Source organism: Cervus elaphus, chromosome 2 (genome assembly GCF_910594005.1).
Source record: "Cervus elaphus chromosome 2, mCerEla1.1, whole genome shotgun sequence".
Taxonomy (NCBI): Eukaryota; Metazoa; Chordata; class Mammalia; order Artiodactyla; family Cervidae; genus Cervus; species Cervus elaphus.
In genome coordinates this window covers 3,113,422-3,130,286 of record NC_057816.1, presented here as the reverse complement: position 1 = coordinate 3,130,286, position 16,865 = coordinate 3,113,422, and the positions used below count along the sequence as shown (strand labels likewise).

Below are 16,865 nucleotides of genomic sequence, written 5' to 3'. Positions count from 1 at the left end.
AGGGGACCGGATGAGGCAAGCGAGACATCCGGCTCCGCAGCCTTGTGCGATTCTCGAGGCAGCTGGGTGCCCACCAGACATTCGACACGGAAAAGACCAGACAGCCAGACGCACGGGATCGCTCACCCGCCCTGCGCCCAATCCGGGGGGAGCGATCCAGGCAACAAGACACAGAGGCCATCCGGCGACTCCTCCAGGCGCCCTGGAGCCCCGGGGCCCGCCCCCTGGATGGGATAGCGCCGTCTGGAGATCTCACCGCTGCTGGTCCAGTGGGCCTGCTCCCCGCTGCAAGTCCGCTGTAAGCCCGGGGCCGGAGGGAACAGGCCAGAGGGCTCTTCCAAGATGCAAGACTGGGCCCAGCCACCGGCAGGGCGATGGGACAGAGGAGGAGCCGCAGGGACAGTCCTCCTGGTCGGCATGAGGGGTACTGAAAAGGGGAGCGGTTATCAGCAGACAGAGCCAGGGACGCAGAGGCGGGAGGGGGAGGGGGACGCCCCCGGCTCTTCCTGCCTCCTTTCATTGCCATCTCCGACTTTAAACAGAATCGCGTGTGTTACAGAATCCCCCCCTGCAAACTCATCTCAATCGGTCGCAAGGCGATCTGGTTCTCCGGTTGGACGGCAAGGCCCTGCAGCCATCGCCGGCACCCTCGCCTGACATCTAAGGGGTTCCGTACCCCGACCCCGCCACACATCAAGAAGATGCAGCAACAGAGACGGAGAAGATGCTCAGACTCTGTTCCCGTGAAGTTTGGCTTAAATCAGACTCCGAACCAATCCGGCGAGGTGACCAAACAGAGTCCCCGCGCGGTTCACTGGCAGACAGCCAGCCCACTCACCGATGTCGGTCTCCTTGTGGTTCTTGATGTACTCGGCCAGCTCGAAGTTGCCGGCAATGATCGCCACCTGCCAGAAGAGGAAATCACGTTAAAGCGCCAAGTGCGGGACACACTGCCCATCCTGACGGCCTAAGAGCAAAAGAAGCCCAATCAGAGCTGCTTTTGAAAAAATAAGAGATATTCCCCCTTTCCAGGTTTCCTGAGATACAGCCGATCCCCAGCACTAAGCTGAAGGAGTGCAGCCTGATGACTTGGATATTATTTTGTGAAACGATGCCCCGGTGAGTTTAGTTAACGTCCATCACCCCATACGGCTACACACACCGTTTCTTCCCTAGGACTTCGCTGGTGGCCCAGTGGCTGAGACTCTGCGCTCCCAATGCAGGGGGACGGGGTTCGACCCCTGGTCGGGGAACTAGATCCCACGTGCTGCAACTAAAAACGATCCTCTGTGTCGCAAGGAAGATCAAAGAACCCGCGTGCTGCAACTAAGACCCAGTGCAGCCAAATAAATAATCTTTCTTCAAATGTGAACAATTTATCCAGAAGATCTTCTTTAAAAAACAAAGCAAAACTTTTTTTCCCTTGTGATGAGAACTTGAAGGATCTACTCTTACCAACTTTCAAGTGAAGCATGTAGCAGTGCTACTGACAACCACTGTGCTGAACACGACATCCTCGGGGTTAGTTTGTCTTGTAACCGGAAGTCCTAATCGGGACCATCTTCACCCATTTCCCCAGCCCCCGCCCCGGGAACCACAAAAAATCTGATCTCTTTTTCTATGAGTTTGTTTAGACACTGCAACAAAGTGAGGTTGTACAACGTTTGTCTGTCTGATTTCGGGCCGTGTAGGCCCTCAAGGCCGGTGCACGGTGTGGACCAGTCCGAGCTGCGGAAACAGCAGCCACCACGCCCATCAGCCCGACCAGAGGCTCCTCCTTCCTCTTGGCCCCCTTCTCCAGGGCCCTGGCCATTCTTGCATCACGAGGTCGTCATTCCACAAGAATCTACGTGAGACAGTCCTCTGCCCAGAAGGCCACGGTGGGGGCAGGTCGAGGGACTGAGCCTGGAAACCCCCCGGAATGCATGCTGCATTCCCACCAGTCCTGACCGGTCCCAACATGCTCCCCAGAGGAGGGGGGGAGGCATCCGTTCCGCTGATTGTCCCCATAGCTAGAGGGATGGGGAACCTCAAAAAGCACTCACAGCTCTACACTGGGTTTCAGTGAAGCAGAAAAAACTCCACCTGTGCACAGCTTAAACCAGCACCTATAGGCAAGGGTCCAGCTCAAGCCACACAGACACAGTGACTAAAGCAAAGAAGCCACGTGGTCCATGATGCACTGAGGCAGCCAGGCAGGCAAAGACAAAGGCCCTGGGGTGGCCCCAGGGCCCCTGGGGAGACCTGATGCAGAGCCCACAGGGGCAGGGCTCTCCATGCCCCAACAGGAAGCCCTGGGCCCAGGGGGGTGGCCGTCTCCACCCTCAAATGAGCCGGGCGTTAAGATGCCAGCCTGCAGACACACACGTCAACCGTCAGTCTACTGGCAGTGATAATGTGGGTGGGCCTTCCCCGTCCTTTGGAGGCCTTCAGCGCAAACGCTGAGATTTGCTGGAGGAGACGTTCCGCCTTGAGGCTGCACCACCAGCTCCTGCCTGAGTTCCCAGCCTGCCCTTCCGACTGCAGACTTGCCAGCCCCCACAGTCTTGGGAGCCAAATTCCTGCAAGAAATTTCTTAAACATACATGTCTCCATCCTGCCAGCTCTGTTTCCCTGGAGAAACCTGCTTGACATGGCTCCATATGGGGGCCGGGGGGCTGTGGTGCTACAGACCCCAGACCTCTGTCTTTGGAAGTGACACTGATTTCAGCTCTTGGGCATCACCTAATGCTTGGTGTCCTGCAAGGATGCCACTGACTGAAACAGCCTGGAGACGAATTCAGCCTCCTCCCGGTCTGCTAATGTCAGGGGAGCCACGGCAGCCCCTGTCTGCACCAGCTGGGGGTCCTGAGAGTGGACAGCAAAGGCCATTTCAGCGACAGGCCCTCTGGGGCCTCCCTCATAGCTCAAATGGTAAAGAATCTGCCTGCAATGTGGGAGACCAGAGTTCGATCCCTGGGTCAGGAAGATCCCCTGAAGAAGGGAATGGCAACCCACTCCAGTATTCTTGCCTGGAGAATCCCATGGACAGAGGAGTCTGGTGGGCTCCAGTTCATGGGGTCGCAAAGAGTTGGACATGACTGAGCAACTCTGTCTCTCTCTCTCTCTCTCTCACACACACACACACAGAGGTTCTGCAGACACAGAAGCGGATTAGAAGCACCTTGTGAATGGAGCTTCACCAGCCTCCTGAGGGTGACCGTCCATCTGGGATGCAGGTTTCAGACGGTGGATCCTTGAAACACAGAAGGGGGACTTCCCTGGTGGTCCAGCAGTTAAGACTTCACCTTCTAATGTAGGGGATGTGGGTTCGACCCCTGGTTGGGCAGCTAAGACCCCACATGCCTCTCAGCCAAAAAAACCCAAAACTTATAACAGAAACAAAATTGTAACAAATTCAATAAAGGCTTTAAAAACGGTCCACATCAGAAAAAAAAAAAAAAAAGAAAGAAAGAACACAACAAGGACAGAGGTTAGGAACCTAAGCAGGAGGTCCACAGAGGCCCTGAGAAGCCAGTGTCCTAGTCTGCTGGCATTTATGACATGAACGTAAAAGGAAGGGTCTACAGGGTGACCCATGACATGTAACCCAATGTCATTTAGCGGACAACTAGTCAGTCATTCCTTGTTGGAATTCCCTGGTGGTCCAGTGGGTAGGATGCCATGCTTTCCTTGCAAAGGCCTGGGTTCAGTCCCTGGTCAGGAAACTAGGATCCTGCAAGAGTCACAGTGCAGTTAAAAAAAAAAAAAGCATCATTCCTTGTCTTCCAGCCAAACTCTCAAAGGTAAAACTCACTCCCACCCATCAGGAAGGCTATTATCAAAAGACAGAAAATAAGAAGTGTTGCTAAGGATGTGGAGAAATCGGAAGGTTTGTGTATTGCGGGGTGGGGGCAGGATATAAAATGGTACAGCCGCTGTGGAAAACAGTGTTGAAGTTCCTCAAAAAAAATCCTACATAGACATGATCCAGCAGCCCTGCTTCTGGGGATTTGTACCCGGGGGATCTGAAAGCAGGGATAATGGTTAATTCTTCATGTCAACTTGACTGGGCCACAGACGACCTAGACATTTGGCCAGAAGTTACCCTGGGTGTTTCTGGATGAGATTAGCATCTGAATCAGTAGATTGAGTAAAGCAGATTGCCCTCCCAGCGTGGGTGGGCCTCATCTAATCAGTTGATGACATGCCTAGAACAGAAAAGTCAAATAAGAGGGGACTTCAGCCCACCTGTGAGCTGGGACATCTGTCTTTTCCAGCCTTCAGACTCGGAGCAACATCAGCTTTTCCTGGGTCCTGAGCCTGCCGGCTTTTGGATTGGAACTTACACCACTGGGAATGCTGGACCTTAAGTTCACTACAACCTCAGATCTTGGACTCCTTGGCCCCATAATAGATCTCTGTGTGTGTGTGTGTGTGTGCGTGCGTGTGTGTGTGGTGTGTGTACTCTGAGTGGGGTGCTGCTGTAACCCCACTGCAGTTGGAACCAGGCTGAAGGGGAAGCTGCTTTTGTTCTCATCACTGGCGAAACCGTCATCTCCTGGGCTCTGCAGCCAGGATGTGGAGGAAACCCACGCCCCCACCTCGAACGAAGCCTCCTCCTCTCGCCAAAACCAAATGTGCCTCCCGACACAGAGAGCTATTTATAGGCGCTCTGAGAGCCTGGCACGTCCTCGCCAAAACTGGAAAACAGCTCCGTGCAAAGACAGTGATGGAAACTGTGGTCTCAGGCCACCCCCTTCTTTGGTTTTCCTTCCAGATGACCACGTCCCCTGCTCCAGACTCCTATGGCCAATGGGGAAGTGACCAACACCCAGAGACCCAGGAGCCTGGGATGGTGTCCAAATTCTGAGCATCCTGCAAGCATGTGGGGAAGGAAGTGGGTCCCAGGCTTAGGGGGTCAGAGGTCACAAACTCCACCTAACCAACTCTAAGGGGGTGTCCATCATCTCTAGGCTGAAGCCTGGAGCCCGACAGGCAGTGGGCAATTGTGCAGATTCCAGACCACAGCCCCAAGGCCTTGGCAAATCCCAGGGGGCCAGAAGCCTTTGCAAACTGATGTGTTACCCGGGCGGAGAAGGCACTGGCACCCCACTCCAGTCCTCTTGCCTGGAAAATCCCATGGATGGAGGAGCCTGGTAGGCTGCAGTCCATGGGGTCGTGAAGAGTCGGACACAACTGAGCGACTTCACTTTCACTTTTCACTTTCATGCATTGGAGAAGGAAATGGCAACCCACTCCAGTGTTCTTGCCTGGAGAATCCTAGGGACGGCGGAGCCTGGTGGGCTGCCGTCTGTGGGGTCGCACAGAGTTGGACATGAGTGAAGTGACTTAGCAGCAGCAGCAGCAGTGTTACCCGGGGCTCGGGGACCCCACACCAACCTTGGTGGGCTGCCTGGAGGGAGCACCTGCTGGGCAGTGGAGGCAAGCAGCATCCGTTCCACCAGAAGGCCCCATCTCCAGGGGCTTCAGGCTGGGCCCCAAGCCAGAGGAAGCAGCCGGGGCACCGCCAAGGCTGCCATACGGGCAGCACCGTGCTGGTGGCCCAACAGCCTCTCCAGGCTAAAGGGGGACCCCAAGCACTCCTGGGAGACCTGCCCAGGCGAGGCCTCACCTTTGCTGGACCGCCAAGGCTGGGGGTGAAACGGCCTCCCTGCCCCCTAGCCCAGGAGTGAAGGGTATGCCCTGGGCAGTGGTCAGCCTTCACGTGGGCAGCATGGTGCCGTGGTCATGGCCACAGCCTCCCTGGTGTGGACCCCTCCGGAATGGAGACCACCGACAAGACACATGCCTGCTCTGTAACTGGGGATCATTGCAAGCCTAGCCCTTCCGTGACGCCTGGAGGGCTAAAATCGTTCACACTGATAAATGGTGCACAACAGAGCCTGTCGTTCCACAAAGAAAACCCAGGCCCGGGGGGCTTCTCAGATGAAGTCGCCCAAACACATAAGCAGGAACTAACACTCGTCTCACCCAAATTCCTCCAGGGAATGAAGAGGGAGAACTCCCCAACCCCATGAACGAGGCCAACACGACCCCAGTCCCAGGGGTCCAGAGGGGCGGGAGTCCTCTCTCCCGCAGAGGTTGGCATCCTGACCAAACAACAGCAAATCAATGCAGTGAATGAATGAAAGTCACTCAGCTGTGTCCAACTCTTTGCAACCCCATGGACTATACAGTCCATGGAATTCTCCAGGCCAGGATACTGGAGTGGGCACCCTTTCCCTTCTCCAGGGGATCTTCCCAACTCAGGGATCAAACCCAGATCTCCACATTGCAGGCAGATTCTTTACCAGCTGAGCCACAGGGAAGTCCAAGAATATTGAAGTGGGTAGCCTATCCCTTCTCCAGTGGATCTTCCCGACACAGGAATTGAAGCAGGGTCTCCTGCATTGCAGGCGGATTCTTTACCAACTGAACCACCGGGGAAACCCGTAAATCAATGCAGGGATCTATCTGTTCAAAGAGGAGGACCACACCACTATGCAGGCTTCTTACAGGAATAAAGGAGCCATCAGTGCCATCCACGGCACTAAAAGAAAAGGGGGAAATCTATAGGGTCATCTTTTTAAAAAGCATTTATTTCTGTTTTTTAAATTATTTACTTAGTTGGCTGTGCTGGATCTTGGCTGCAACATGCAGGATCTAGTTCCCTGACCGGGGATTGAACCCAGGTCCCCTGCACTGGGAGCACAGAATCTTAGCCACTGGATCACCAGGAAAGTCCTTCTACAGCATCATCCTGATGGCTGCAGCGACTGTTATCAATTGTGACACTTTATCAAAAAGCATTTGATGAAACTGAATTCATGAAAAAACCTCACAGACTAGGAATAAAAGGGAATTCAACCTGCCATCGCATCAACGAAGGATCTCCCTGGCTAAGAAGCCTCCGGGAAGCAAAGTGGTGGCTAAGAAGCCTCCAAGGACCCTGATGTGGGCTCCCTCGGCCTCACGTGGGGGTCCAGGTGGGCCGGCAGGTGTGACGGCCTCACCACGTGCCTCAGCCCTGACCTGGGCTCACGCACTAGCTCCCACCAGCCCACCCGGCCTCAGCAGAGCCGACCAGCTCCCTTCCACGCCGGCCTCAGGACAGGGCTCCGTGTGGGCAAAACCTAAAGCCGTGAAGCCTCCAGAGGGCAGGCTCTGGAACGTCAGTCTGCAGCATGGCTTCCGGAATGTTCTACTGGTCAGAGCACAAAACCAGAGTCCCGGCGTGAGGGAAAATACACTCCTCCTCTCTGTGTGAGGGGCTGCACGGCGCCACAGGCGTGCTCCTCAGTCTCCTAAAATCCCACTCTGCACTGCCATCCCGAGAGCCCCTTGGACAGTAAGGAGATCAAACCTGTCAATCCCAAAGGAAATCAACCCTGAATATTCACTGGAAGGACGGATGTTGAAACTGAAGCTCCGATACTTTGGCCACCTGATGTGAAGAGCCAGCTCATTGGAAAAGACCCTGATGCTGGGCAAGATTGAGGGCAGGAGAAGAAGGGGGCGACAGAGGATGAGATGACTGGATGGCATTACCGACTCAATGGACATGAGTCTGAGCAAAGTCCACTGCTCAGTAATGGAGGACATAGGAGGCCAGTGTGGAGCAGTCCATGGGGTCGCAGAGCCAGACATGACTTAGCGACCGAACCACAGCAACGCCTGCCCAGTGACCACAGCGTGGGCACATTCCCCGGTCCCAGGGGGTGGTCTGGTTCGTCCTTTTGCACCGGAGACCAGGTGGGAGTCCCCAAGGTCACACAGGCATTCAGGATCTGCTTCGGGGCTCCAGAGTCTACACGCCAAGGTGCCGCAGACGGTGCTGGAATCAGGGCCCTGGCATCCGTGAGTTATCACCCAGGGAGGCTACGGACCAGCAGCAGAACTGCCCCCCTCACAGGGGAGGTGCTGAGCCCCAAGGTGGGCGCTGAGAATTCACATTTATGCGGAAAAACCCATCTTCAACGTTCAGAAGTTTGTGGCCTGTCAGTCAACACAGAGGTGAGACGATGATCCAACTGGTCTACCTTGATTTTAGCTTCTCAGTTGCCAGCTGTGGCAACGCCGAGCTAGGGAGAAACCTGCCAGGCTCCATCTGGGGAGAGACTGCGACTGCGACGCCAGCTCCTCTGACGCAGAAGAGACCCTCGATGCGGGATCATCCAGTCTTCAGCTGTATAAAATATTCATGATCATCAAGGGAAAAACAGACTTGAAAGGCATCTGAAGAGAGGTGTAAAAGTCTACCACACACACACAGATTCCTTCCTATGGACCCAGAGCATCGCCCTTCTCCCAGATGGATCTGCCAATAAAATGCAAATTTCTTCTTTGAAGTAGCAATGGCTGTGAAGGACACCGTCTGCTCCCAGGAATCTTGATAAAAAGCAAACAGTTCTTCAATGTTTGGGGAAAAAAAAACAGCCTTCAAGAGAGCAGCTCCCGTTGGGACCAGCAAGTGGGTCCCATGAACCCACTGGGTACGTGTGTTTTTTCCTATTTGGCCCCTCAGTTCCTGACTCACGGGGCAGAATGAATGAGACCACTGTGTGTGGGAATCTGAGACTTGGGGGATTGCAGATGTTCCTAGAGTGGCCTCTACCATGCTGTAATAAAGATGTCCACGGTGATCAAGCTAATACAGCAGCAACGAAAACGGCTCACGTTGACTCAACACACACACTCGCCCGGGGTTCCCAATGCAGGATCTTATTTCATCCTCAGGTCTGGGAAGGAGGGCTGCTGTGTCTCCTATTTCCCAGCTGAAGGGACAGGCTCTAAGAGCTCCAGGAAGTCAGACATGTACCTGTCATGAAGGTGGACCTCATCATCCGACCCCAAAGACCTGGGGTGTAGCCCAGTGCTCCGTACACAGCCTCGCATGGCCTTCATCCCGGAAAGTTCTCCTGTACCGGGGCTTAGCCAACTCACATGAAACTTCCTCTCACTTGAAAAGAGGTCCAGGAGAGATGAATAATGAGATTTGATTCAGAAGCAGAAAGTCAGCACCATTTTCCACAGACCGGCAACTGAAGAAAGGATTAACAGTTGAGGCCACCAGACACCCGTGAACCAATCGGCTGGGCCATCAGAGCCAAGCCCCACAGACGGGGCGGCGAAAGCAACAGGCATTCCTGCCTCCAGGCCTGGAGGCTGGAATCCCAGACCCAGGGTGGGGCAGGGCTGGTCCCTCCTGAGGCCTCTCTCCTGGGCGTGTAGACAGTCATCTTCACGTCCTCAGAGGATCATCCCTCTGGGTGTGCCTGAGTCCTGACCTCCTCTTATAAGGACTGAAGTCTCACAGGAGTCCCAGGTGGCGCTAGTGGTAAAGAACCCGCCTGCCAATGCAGGAGATGTGAGAGACATGGGTTGAACCCCGGACACGTATGTTCCCCCGGCAGACGCTCGGATCGGAGGTGTCGGGGGCGCACACGGCTGCAGAGTCTCCTCTATGTGGTCTGTGTTTAGGATGCAGATGGTGGGGCTGCGGGCGACTGCCACGGATGAAATGCAGGAGCAGAAACTGCGTCCTCTGTCTCACTTTCACACAAAGCCTTTGTCTCCCCCACCCCCAAAACTACCTTAAGAAAATTCTCAAACACGTCTAAGAAGTTGAAGGAATCCAGCAAAGAGAATCTGTACACCATGTAACACAGCTGGGTTACACAAAGGCTTCCGTGTTGCTTGGTGTGGCGAGTGTACCCGCACCTGTGTGCACACAATGGCTTTCTGACTAACTCACTGCGATGCTTCTCCTTCTAAACGATCCCGGCATCTTCACAAAGGACCTCCTCCTACACATACGGTCACGATCAGAAAATCGGCGTTCATTTCAGATCATCCTCTCGTGACCGCTTCGCACCCAGAGTTCTCCAAGGGCCTCTTTCCCCACAATTTTCAAATTGTTTTCATTTAGGTTGAACTGCATACAGCAAAATGCTCAGAAGGTACGTATATAATTTGATGAATGCATGGGGGTTCCCAAGCGGTGCTAGTGGTAAAGAATCTGCCTGCCAGTGCAGGAGACAAGAGATTTGGGTTCAGTCTCGGGTCAGGAAGATCCCCTGGAGGAGGAAATGGCAACCCACTCCAGTATTCTTGCCTGCAAAATCCCACGGACAGAGGAGCCCAACGGGCTACAGTCCACGGGGTCGCAAAGCATCACACATGACTGAGTAACCGAGCGTGTGCGCATGCACACACACACACACACACACACACACACACACAATCATCACTCCCGTCAAGAAATAGAGCATTCTAGATGGACCTGGAGATTAGCACATTAAGTGAGGTAAGTCAGGAAAAAAACAGTATCATATGGTATTGCTTATACATGCAATCTAAAACATGATACAAATGAATTTATTTATAAAACAGAGAACAATCTCACAGAGAACAAACTTATGGCTGCCAAAGAGGAAAAGGAGGGAGGGATAAATTAGGAGCTTGGGATTAACACACACATGACCGTGTGTAAAACAGATGAACAATAAGGCACTAGTGTACAGCACAGGGAACTCTATTCAATGGTCTGTAATAACCTAGAGGAAAAGAATTTGAAAATGAATGGCTAGAAGCATTTGTAAATGAATCACTTTGCTGTTCCCCTGAAACTAACACAACATTGTAAGCCAACTAGATTCCAATATAAAATAAAAATGAGTTTAAAAAAGAAATAGAGCATTTCCTTCACCCCTTTCTAGTCAATTTCCTCCGTTTCCCCCACCAACTGAGAGAACAGGTGACCACACGTTGCTCATGTCTGTGTGGTGGGTGCCACACGCGTGAACTCACATGTTACCCGCCCTTCATGCTCTGTACTTTGTTTGCTGTACTCAGCACACCGTTCACGAGCATCACTCAACCTGTCGGGTACCACAGCTTTGGTTCTCTCGGTTCACAACCTCCCGAGGAGGGTGATGGCTGGGGACAGGGGCGGTGCAGCGTGGACTTCACAAGAAGCTGCCATCCTTCCAAAGTGGGGGTGCCGTTCTGGGCCCCCATCAGCATCACACGAGAGCTCTGGTTACCCCACGTTCTCACCAACACTTGGTGTCACCCATCTTTTTCATTTTGGCTATTTCAGTACTTTCAAGTTATATTTTTAAGTTATATTTATTCCTCCTCCTTTTATAAACATCACCATTGCTACCTTTAAAATAAAATGAACTCGTGGTATTTGTCTTTCTCTTTCTGACCGACTTCACTTAGTAAGAAATGCGGGGCTGGAGGAAGCACAAGCTTGAATCAAGATTGCCGGGAGAAATATCAATAACCTCAAATATGCAGATGACACCCACCCTTATGGCAGAAAACAAAGAGGAACTAAAGAGTCTCTTGATGAAAGTGAAAGAGGAGAGTGAAAAAGTTGGCTTATAGCTCAACATTCAGAAAGACTAAGATCAAGGCATCTGGTCCCATCACTTCATGGGTAATAGATGGGGAAACAGTGGAAACAGTGACAGACTTTATTTTGGAGGTGGGGGGGGGGCTCCAAAATCACTGCAGATGGTGACTGCAGCCATGAAATTAAAAGACACTTAGTCCTTGGAAGGAAAGTTATGACCAACCTAGACAGCATATTCAAAAGCAGAGACATTACTTTGCCAACAAAGGGTGGTCTAGTCAAGGCTATGGTTTTTCCAGTGGTCCTGCGTGGATGTGAGAGTTGGACCATAAAGAAAGCTGAGCACCGAAGAATTGACGCTTTTGGACTGTGGTGTTGGAGAAGACTCTTGAGAGTCCCTTGGACTGCAAGGAGATCCAACCAGTCCATCCTGAAGGAGATCAGTCCTGGGTGTTCATTGGAAGGGCTGACGCTGAAGCTGAAACTCCAATACTTTGGCCATCTGATGCAAAGAGCTGGCTCATTTGAAAAGACCCTGATGCTGGGAAAGATTGAGGGCAGGAGAAGGAGACGACAGAGGATGAGATGGTTGGATGGCATCATTGACTCAATGGACATGAGTTTGGGTAGACTCCAGGAGTTGGTGATGGACAGGGAGGCCTGGCGGTTCATGGGGTCACAAAGAGTCGGACATGCCTGAGCGACTGAACTGAACTGAACTTCGTGAGATGCTCTCTAGTTGCGTCCGTCTACTGTGAATGGCACTGCTTCGTTCTCGTTTATGGCTGAGCAGTAAATCCGGCACAAACGAACGTATCTATGAAACAGAAGCGGACAACGGACTCGTGGCTGCCACGGGGAGGGGGCTGGAGGAGGGACGCCTGGGGGGTGGGGGTTAGCAGACGCAAACAGTGTCTGTAGGATGGACAAACACCAAGGTCCTACCGCATAGCACAGGAGACCACGGTAAACATCCTGTGACAAGCCATAATGGCAAGGAAAACAAATGTAGAAAAGAAGGTCTGTATGTGTCTGAGTTACTGTCCTGCATGGTAGAGAAAGGCACGACATTGTAAAGCAACAATACTTCAATAAAAATAAAAAGAACGTTCCATTTCCCCAGACGTTTGAAAAGATGATGATTCCAAGACTCAGACCAGGAACTGACAAACTCAACCTCACTTAAGCCACTGCTAATAAAACAGTCCCTGCAGCTTTATCGGGGCCAGGGAGCGTGAGAAAAGAAAAGCCACCGCTATTTCCCCAGAAACATCGCTTCTTCCCCGCACTCCAGTAACAAGGGGAGGACAGCGGTAGCAGGGATCAGCTTGTGAAGCTGGCGATAAAACTTCCAAGTTGACCTCATATACACACACAGAATGTTTCATTTTATTCAGGGATGTGAAGAAAGTTTAACAAATTACATTACAAAAGCTGACAACCATGCTTGTGTGGTAACACAAGGCTGTAAGGAAAGTGAGCTGCTTTGGTCTTCAGGAGAAATTTTACTGGCTCACCTTCTACAAGAAACAACCAAACAAACATGTTCACTAAAACTGCCGGCACGAGTCACAGGGGGGAGAGGCTGAGCTCTGAACGGAAGTGCTCCCATCGAAGCCTGAAGATCTTCGGTGGAATCTGCCCTGTGTCTTCAGCCCCCCAGCAGCTGTGGTCTCATCACACACCTTCAAAGGCAAGTTCCACGTTCAGACCACCGGCTGCCCCACGTCTCCAGTGGAGACATGAAAAAGGAAGCAAAACCCTCATATCCTGTCCTCCTCTTCCCCTCCCTCAACTCCTCCCAGCATGTTTACAGATACATTCAGCCTAGGTCACGTCCTTTAGACAAAAAAGCCATCAACTTACAATGGATCCCACTGCTCCAAGAGAAACATTACATAAAGAGCACTTTCTTCCCTCTGTTCTCACAGGCATCCGACACGACAGCTCCTATTATTAAAACGTGGACCACTCAGGGGAGGATACACCGCATACCCAGAGGATTCTACCTGCTAAATGCATGGGATGGATGTGAATTAAATTCAACACGATTAAATAACAGAAAATTGCATTTAAATACCTTTAGGAATAAAACAAGACAGCAATGAAACATGAGACGTTGACTGCATTAGGAAAAATCTGGAGGTGGTGGTTTTGATTCTTTGTAAACAGCAGGTAAAGTCTGGAAGGAAGAAAAACACAGAGGACGCAGCCAGAAGGGAGGAAAGGGGAAAAGATGGCAAAGAAGAAAGGGGCTGTTTTCCTAAAGAAGCCTTGTTTCAAACCACAAAAGAGAGAAGCTGAGGATGCAGATGTTCCCACACTGGGGTGTGGGGTCTAAAAGAGATGATTCTGTCTTTGGATGTTGGTGCATTTTAAGACGTGCCCCAGAACTCACACTGAAATATAACCCCTAAGGGCCTTCTGCTGGGAAGAAAGAAGTGGACACACGGGGCCCTGCTGTAACTGCTGGCTGGCCCAGTCAGAGCAGCCCTTGCCCCTAGCAACACACCGCTTGGTTTAACTGTACCAGCAGCTAAGTCACAGGTCCCCGACTTCTGGGATCTGATGCCTGATGATGCGAGGTGGAGCTGATACAACAATAACAGAAACCAAGTGCACAATGTAATGTGCTTGAATCACCCCAAAACCACCCACATGCCCCCCGTCTGGGGAGAAATCATCTTGCACGCAACCGGTCCCTGGTGCCGAAAAGGCTGGGGACCGCTGCTAAGTGTTCAGGTGATGCTCACTCTGCTTTAGGGGAAGCAGCTGACATCAGGATGCTGTCGTTAGAGCAGCCACGTGAGGATCTTGTTGTTCAGTCGCTCAGTCGTGTCTGACTCTTCGAGACCCCAGGGACTGCAGCACATCAGGCTTCCCTGTCCTTCACTGTCTCCTGAGTTTGCTCAGATTCATGTCCATCGTGTCAGTGATGCCACCCAAGCGTCTCATCCTCTGCTGTCCCCCTTCTCCTCCTGCCTTCAACCTTTTCCAGCATCAGGGTCTTTTCCAGTGAGTCAGTTATTTGCATCAGGTAGCCAAAGTATTGGAGCTTCAGCATCAGTCCTTCCAATGAATATTCAGTGTTGATTTCCTTTAGGATGGACTGGTTTGATCTCCTTGCTGTCCAAGGGACTCTCAAGAGTCTTCTCCAACACCACAGTTCCAAAGCAGAGGGTTTACTGCTTTTCAATTAATGCGCTTTGTGATTTAGCATATTTACACGGGTGCAGCTGCCCTGGAGAAGGGAATGGCAACCCCCTCCCGTCTTCTTGCCTGGAGAATCCCATGGACAGAGGAGCCTGGCAGGCCACAGTCCACAGAGTTGCAAAGAGTCGGACATGAGTGAGCGACTCACACACACACAGACACACAGACACACAGACACACACACACACGGGTGCAGCCGACAGGGAGCCCTGGCTGCGAAGGGTTTACGTTGGGAGCCCCGCTCACTTGCCCACGTGGGCTCCAAGACCATCTGGGGACCTGGAGATGCTCAGGCACCTGTCGGCCTCAGCAGCTCAGCTCACACAGGGTCACCGGAACAAAGGCATCCTCGGCTCCAACAGTGGTTCTCCCTGACTCCCTGGGTCTCTCTTTTGGGCAGAGCCCACCGGCCACCAGGGGAGTTGGCAGCTCCCCAGGGCAAGGCTGGAGGAAAATCTCCCCACCTGCCCATCTGAGGCCCAAGAAAACCCACAGCGAGACTGAAAACTCCGAGCTGGCACCAACTGGCCCCTCCAAATAACTATCTTGCAAGCAAATGTGAACGGATGAGTCTACGAAAAGGAAGAAAACTTGGGCCACTTAAAGCACTCAGATGGGGCTTCCCTGATGGCTCAGCGACCAAGAATCCTCCTGCAATGCAGGAGACACGGGAGACAGAGAATCGACCCCTGCGTGAGGAAGATCCCCTGGAGAAGGGAATGGCAACCCCCTCCAGTATTCTCGCCTGGAGAAGTCCACGGACAGAGGAGCCTGGAGGGCTACAGCCCAGGGGGTCGCAAATAGGCGGACATGACTGAGCAACTCAACAACAGCAAGAGCATTCAGGAAGCCTTGAGATGAGAGCACCATCCACTCTTGAAACTTCCTTTATCTACTGTGATCTGAGCACTGGCTTCTGCCTCCTTTGTCTCTGCGATGCGCTGCAGGGTCAGCTGGCTTCTCTGCACCATCGGCTCATGCTCACCATTACCTCTGGGTGGGGTCCAGGTACTGCTTCTTGCATTACAAGACCATCCCTGGTCTTGGTACTACGGATCAAAATCCGGACGCCTTCTTTTAAACGTAGACCTCGGTCCTTGGAGACACTTCTGCTGCCCCTGGGCCTCTCATCTCAGATGCACACAGCTGCTGTTCCCATATCTGCCGGCACACGTTAGCAGACCGTACCCCACCCTCCCCCCCAAAATAAAATCCCTTAGCAACAACATGCTGGCGTCGCACGTTTTAATTCTTCGGTTATGATTCACGGTGCGGTCTGTGGACAGATAATGAGACAAAGATCCGAGAATAGCTCTGAGGCATTTGCTCAGCAGAGCTGCAGCCCACCTAAGGGGAAGCCCGGGTCCTCGGGGGCGCTGCACCCGGAGGCATGGAACAGAGGGTCTGGGGTTCTGAGCCCGTCGCTGTGAGCCGTCCTCCAATCCTGAGAGCACCCGCGCGGGGCCTCGGGAGGCTGGGAAGGAGGGAGACCCACAGAGGCTTCCCCCACCGGGGCTGCCACCCTGCCTGCCCGCCTGCTGGGGTGAAGGGGGTCCGCGAGGAAGGAGCCCAGCGTGGGGCGAAAGGGAGGTTGTAAACTCAAGATCATGCTGCTAAGGCTTCTGAACTACTTGACTAATCACCCTGGAGCAAATCATGACTTTCTAAAAAATAAACTCCATCATCTTTCTCGCATCCTTTTATTTGAGAACACGCCTGGACCACAAACACTGTGTCACGCTTGTCCATGTCTGGCCACTGGGCCTCCTTGCACGTTCTCTGCCGGGCAGCATGGCCCTTCTTCTCCAGAGTCCAGGGAGGTCTACGTGCTGCAGAAATACTTTCTGCAGAAAAGGAAGAACTAAGGGAGATGCGACCCCATCAGCGGTCTGCCCGAAGGCACTATAAGGTGAGCGGGGTGGCTTCCTGTGAATTTGGCAGGACAAATCTCCCCCTCCACTGCCCACCGCTCCCCAGGCAGAGGGCAGACCGGGGCTGACATGCTCTGGCCCCCTGGGACCTTTCCTGACGGATGTCATCCTCACGGGTGCTGTTCTGGGAAAGGTTGGAGGATGTGAGCACAAGCAAGTAGGGCCAGGGTGGGAGTCGGAACAGAAGAGCCCACCCACGTCTCCTCTGCTGGCCTGTCACGTGGTCAGACTGGACGGAGGCACGTGCATCCTCGGGGCTTCTGAACGCAGGGCTGGCAGAGACCAGGGATGCTCAATCCTGCGTCAGCCGCACACACACACACCCCGCTGCCCCGTCCCTCCCCCCACGCAGCAAGCCGCAGAAGTGGTTTCCAGAA

At 52.9% G+C, this 16,865-nt stretch overlaps 1 protein-coding gene across 2 annotated transcripts in view; it reads right to left on the bottom strand.

Moving 5' to 3' along the window:
* Positions 1 to 16,865, bottom strand: part of SHANK2 (SH3 and multiple ankyrin repeat domains 2) — a 554,292-nt gene that overhangs the window by 355,126 nt on the left and 182,301 nt on the right. For both annotated transcript variants that reach the window (XM_043924118.1, XM_043924122.1), the window contains one exon: positions 839 to 905. In XM_043924118.1, the coding sequence (XP_043780053.1) occupies positions 839 to 905 (67 nt within the window). The remainder of the gene's footprint in view (positions 1 to 838; positions 906 to 16,865) is intronic.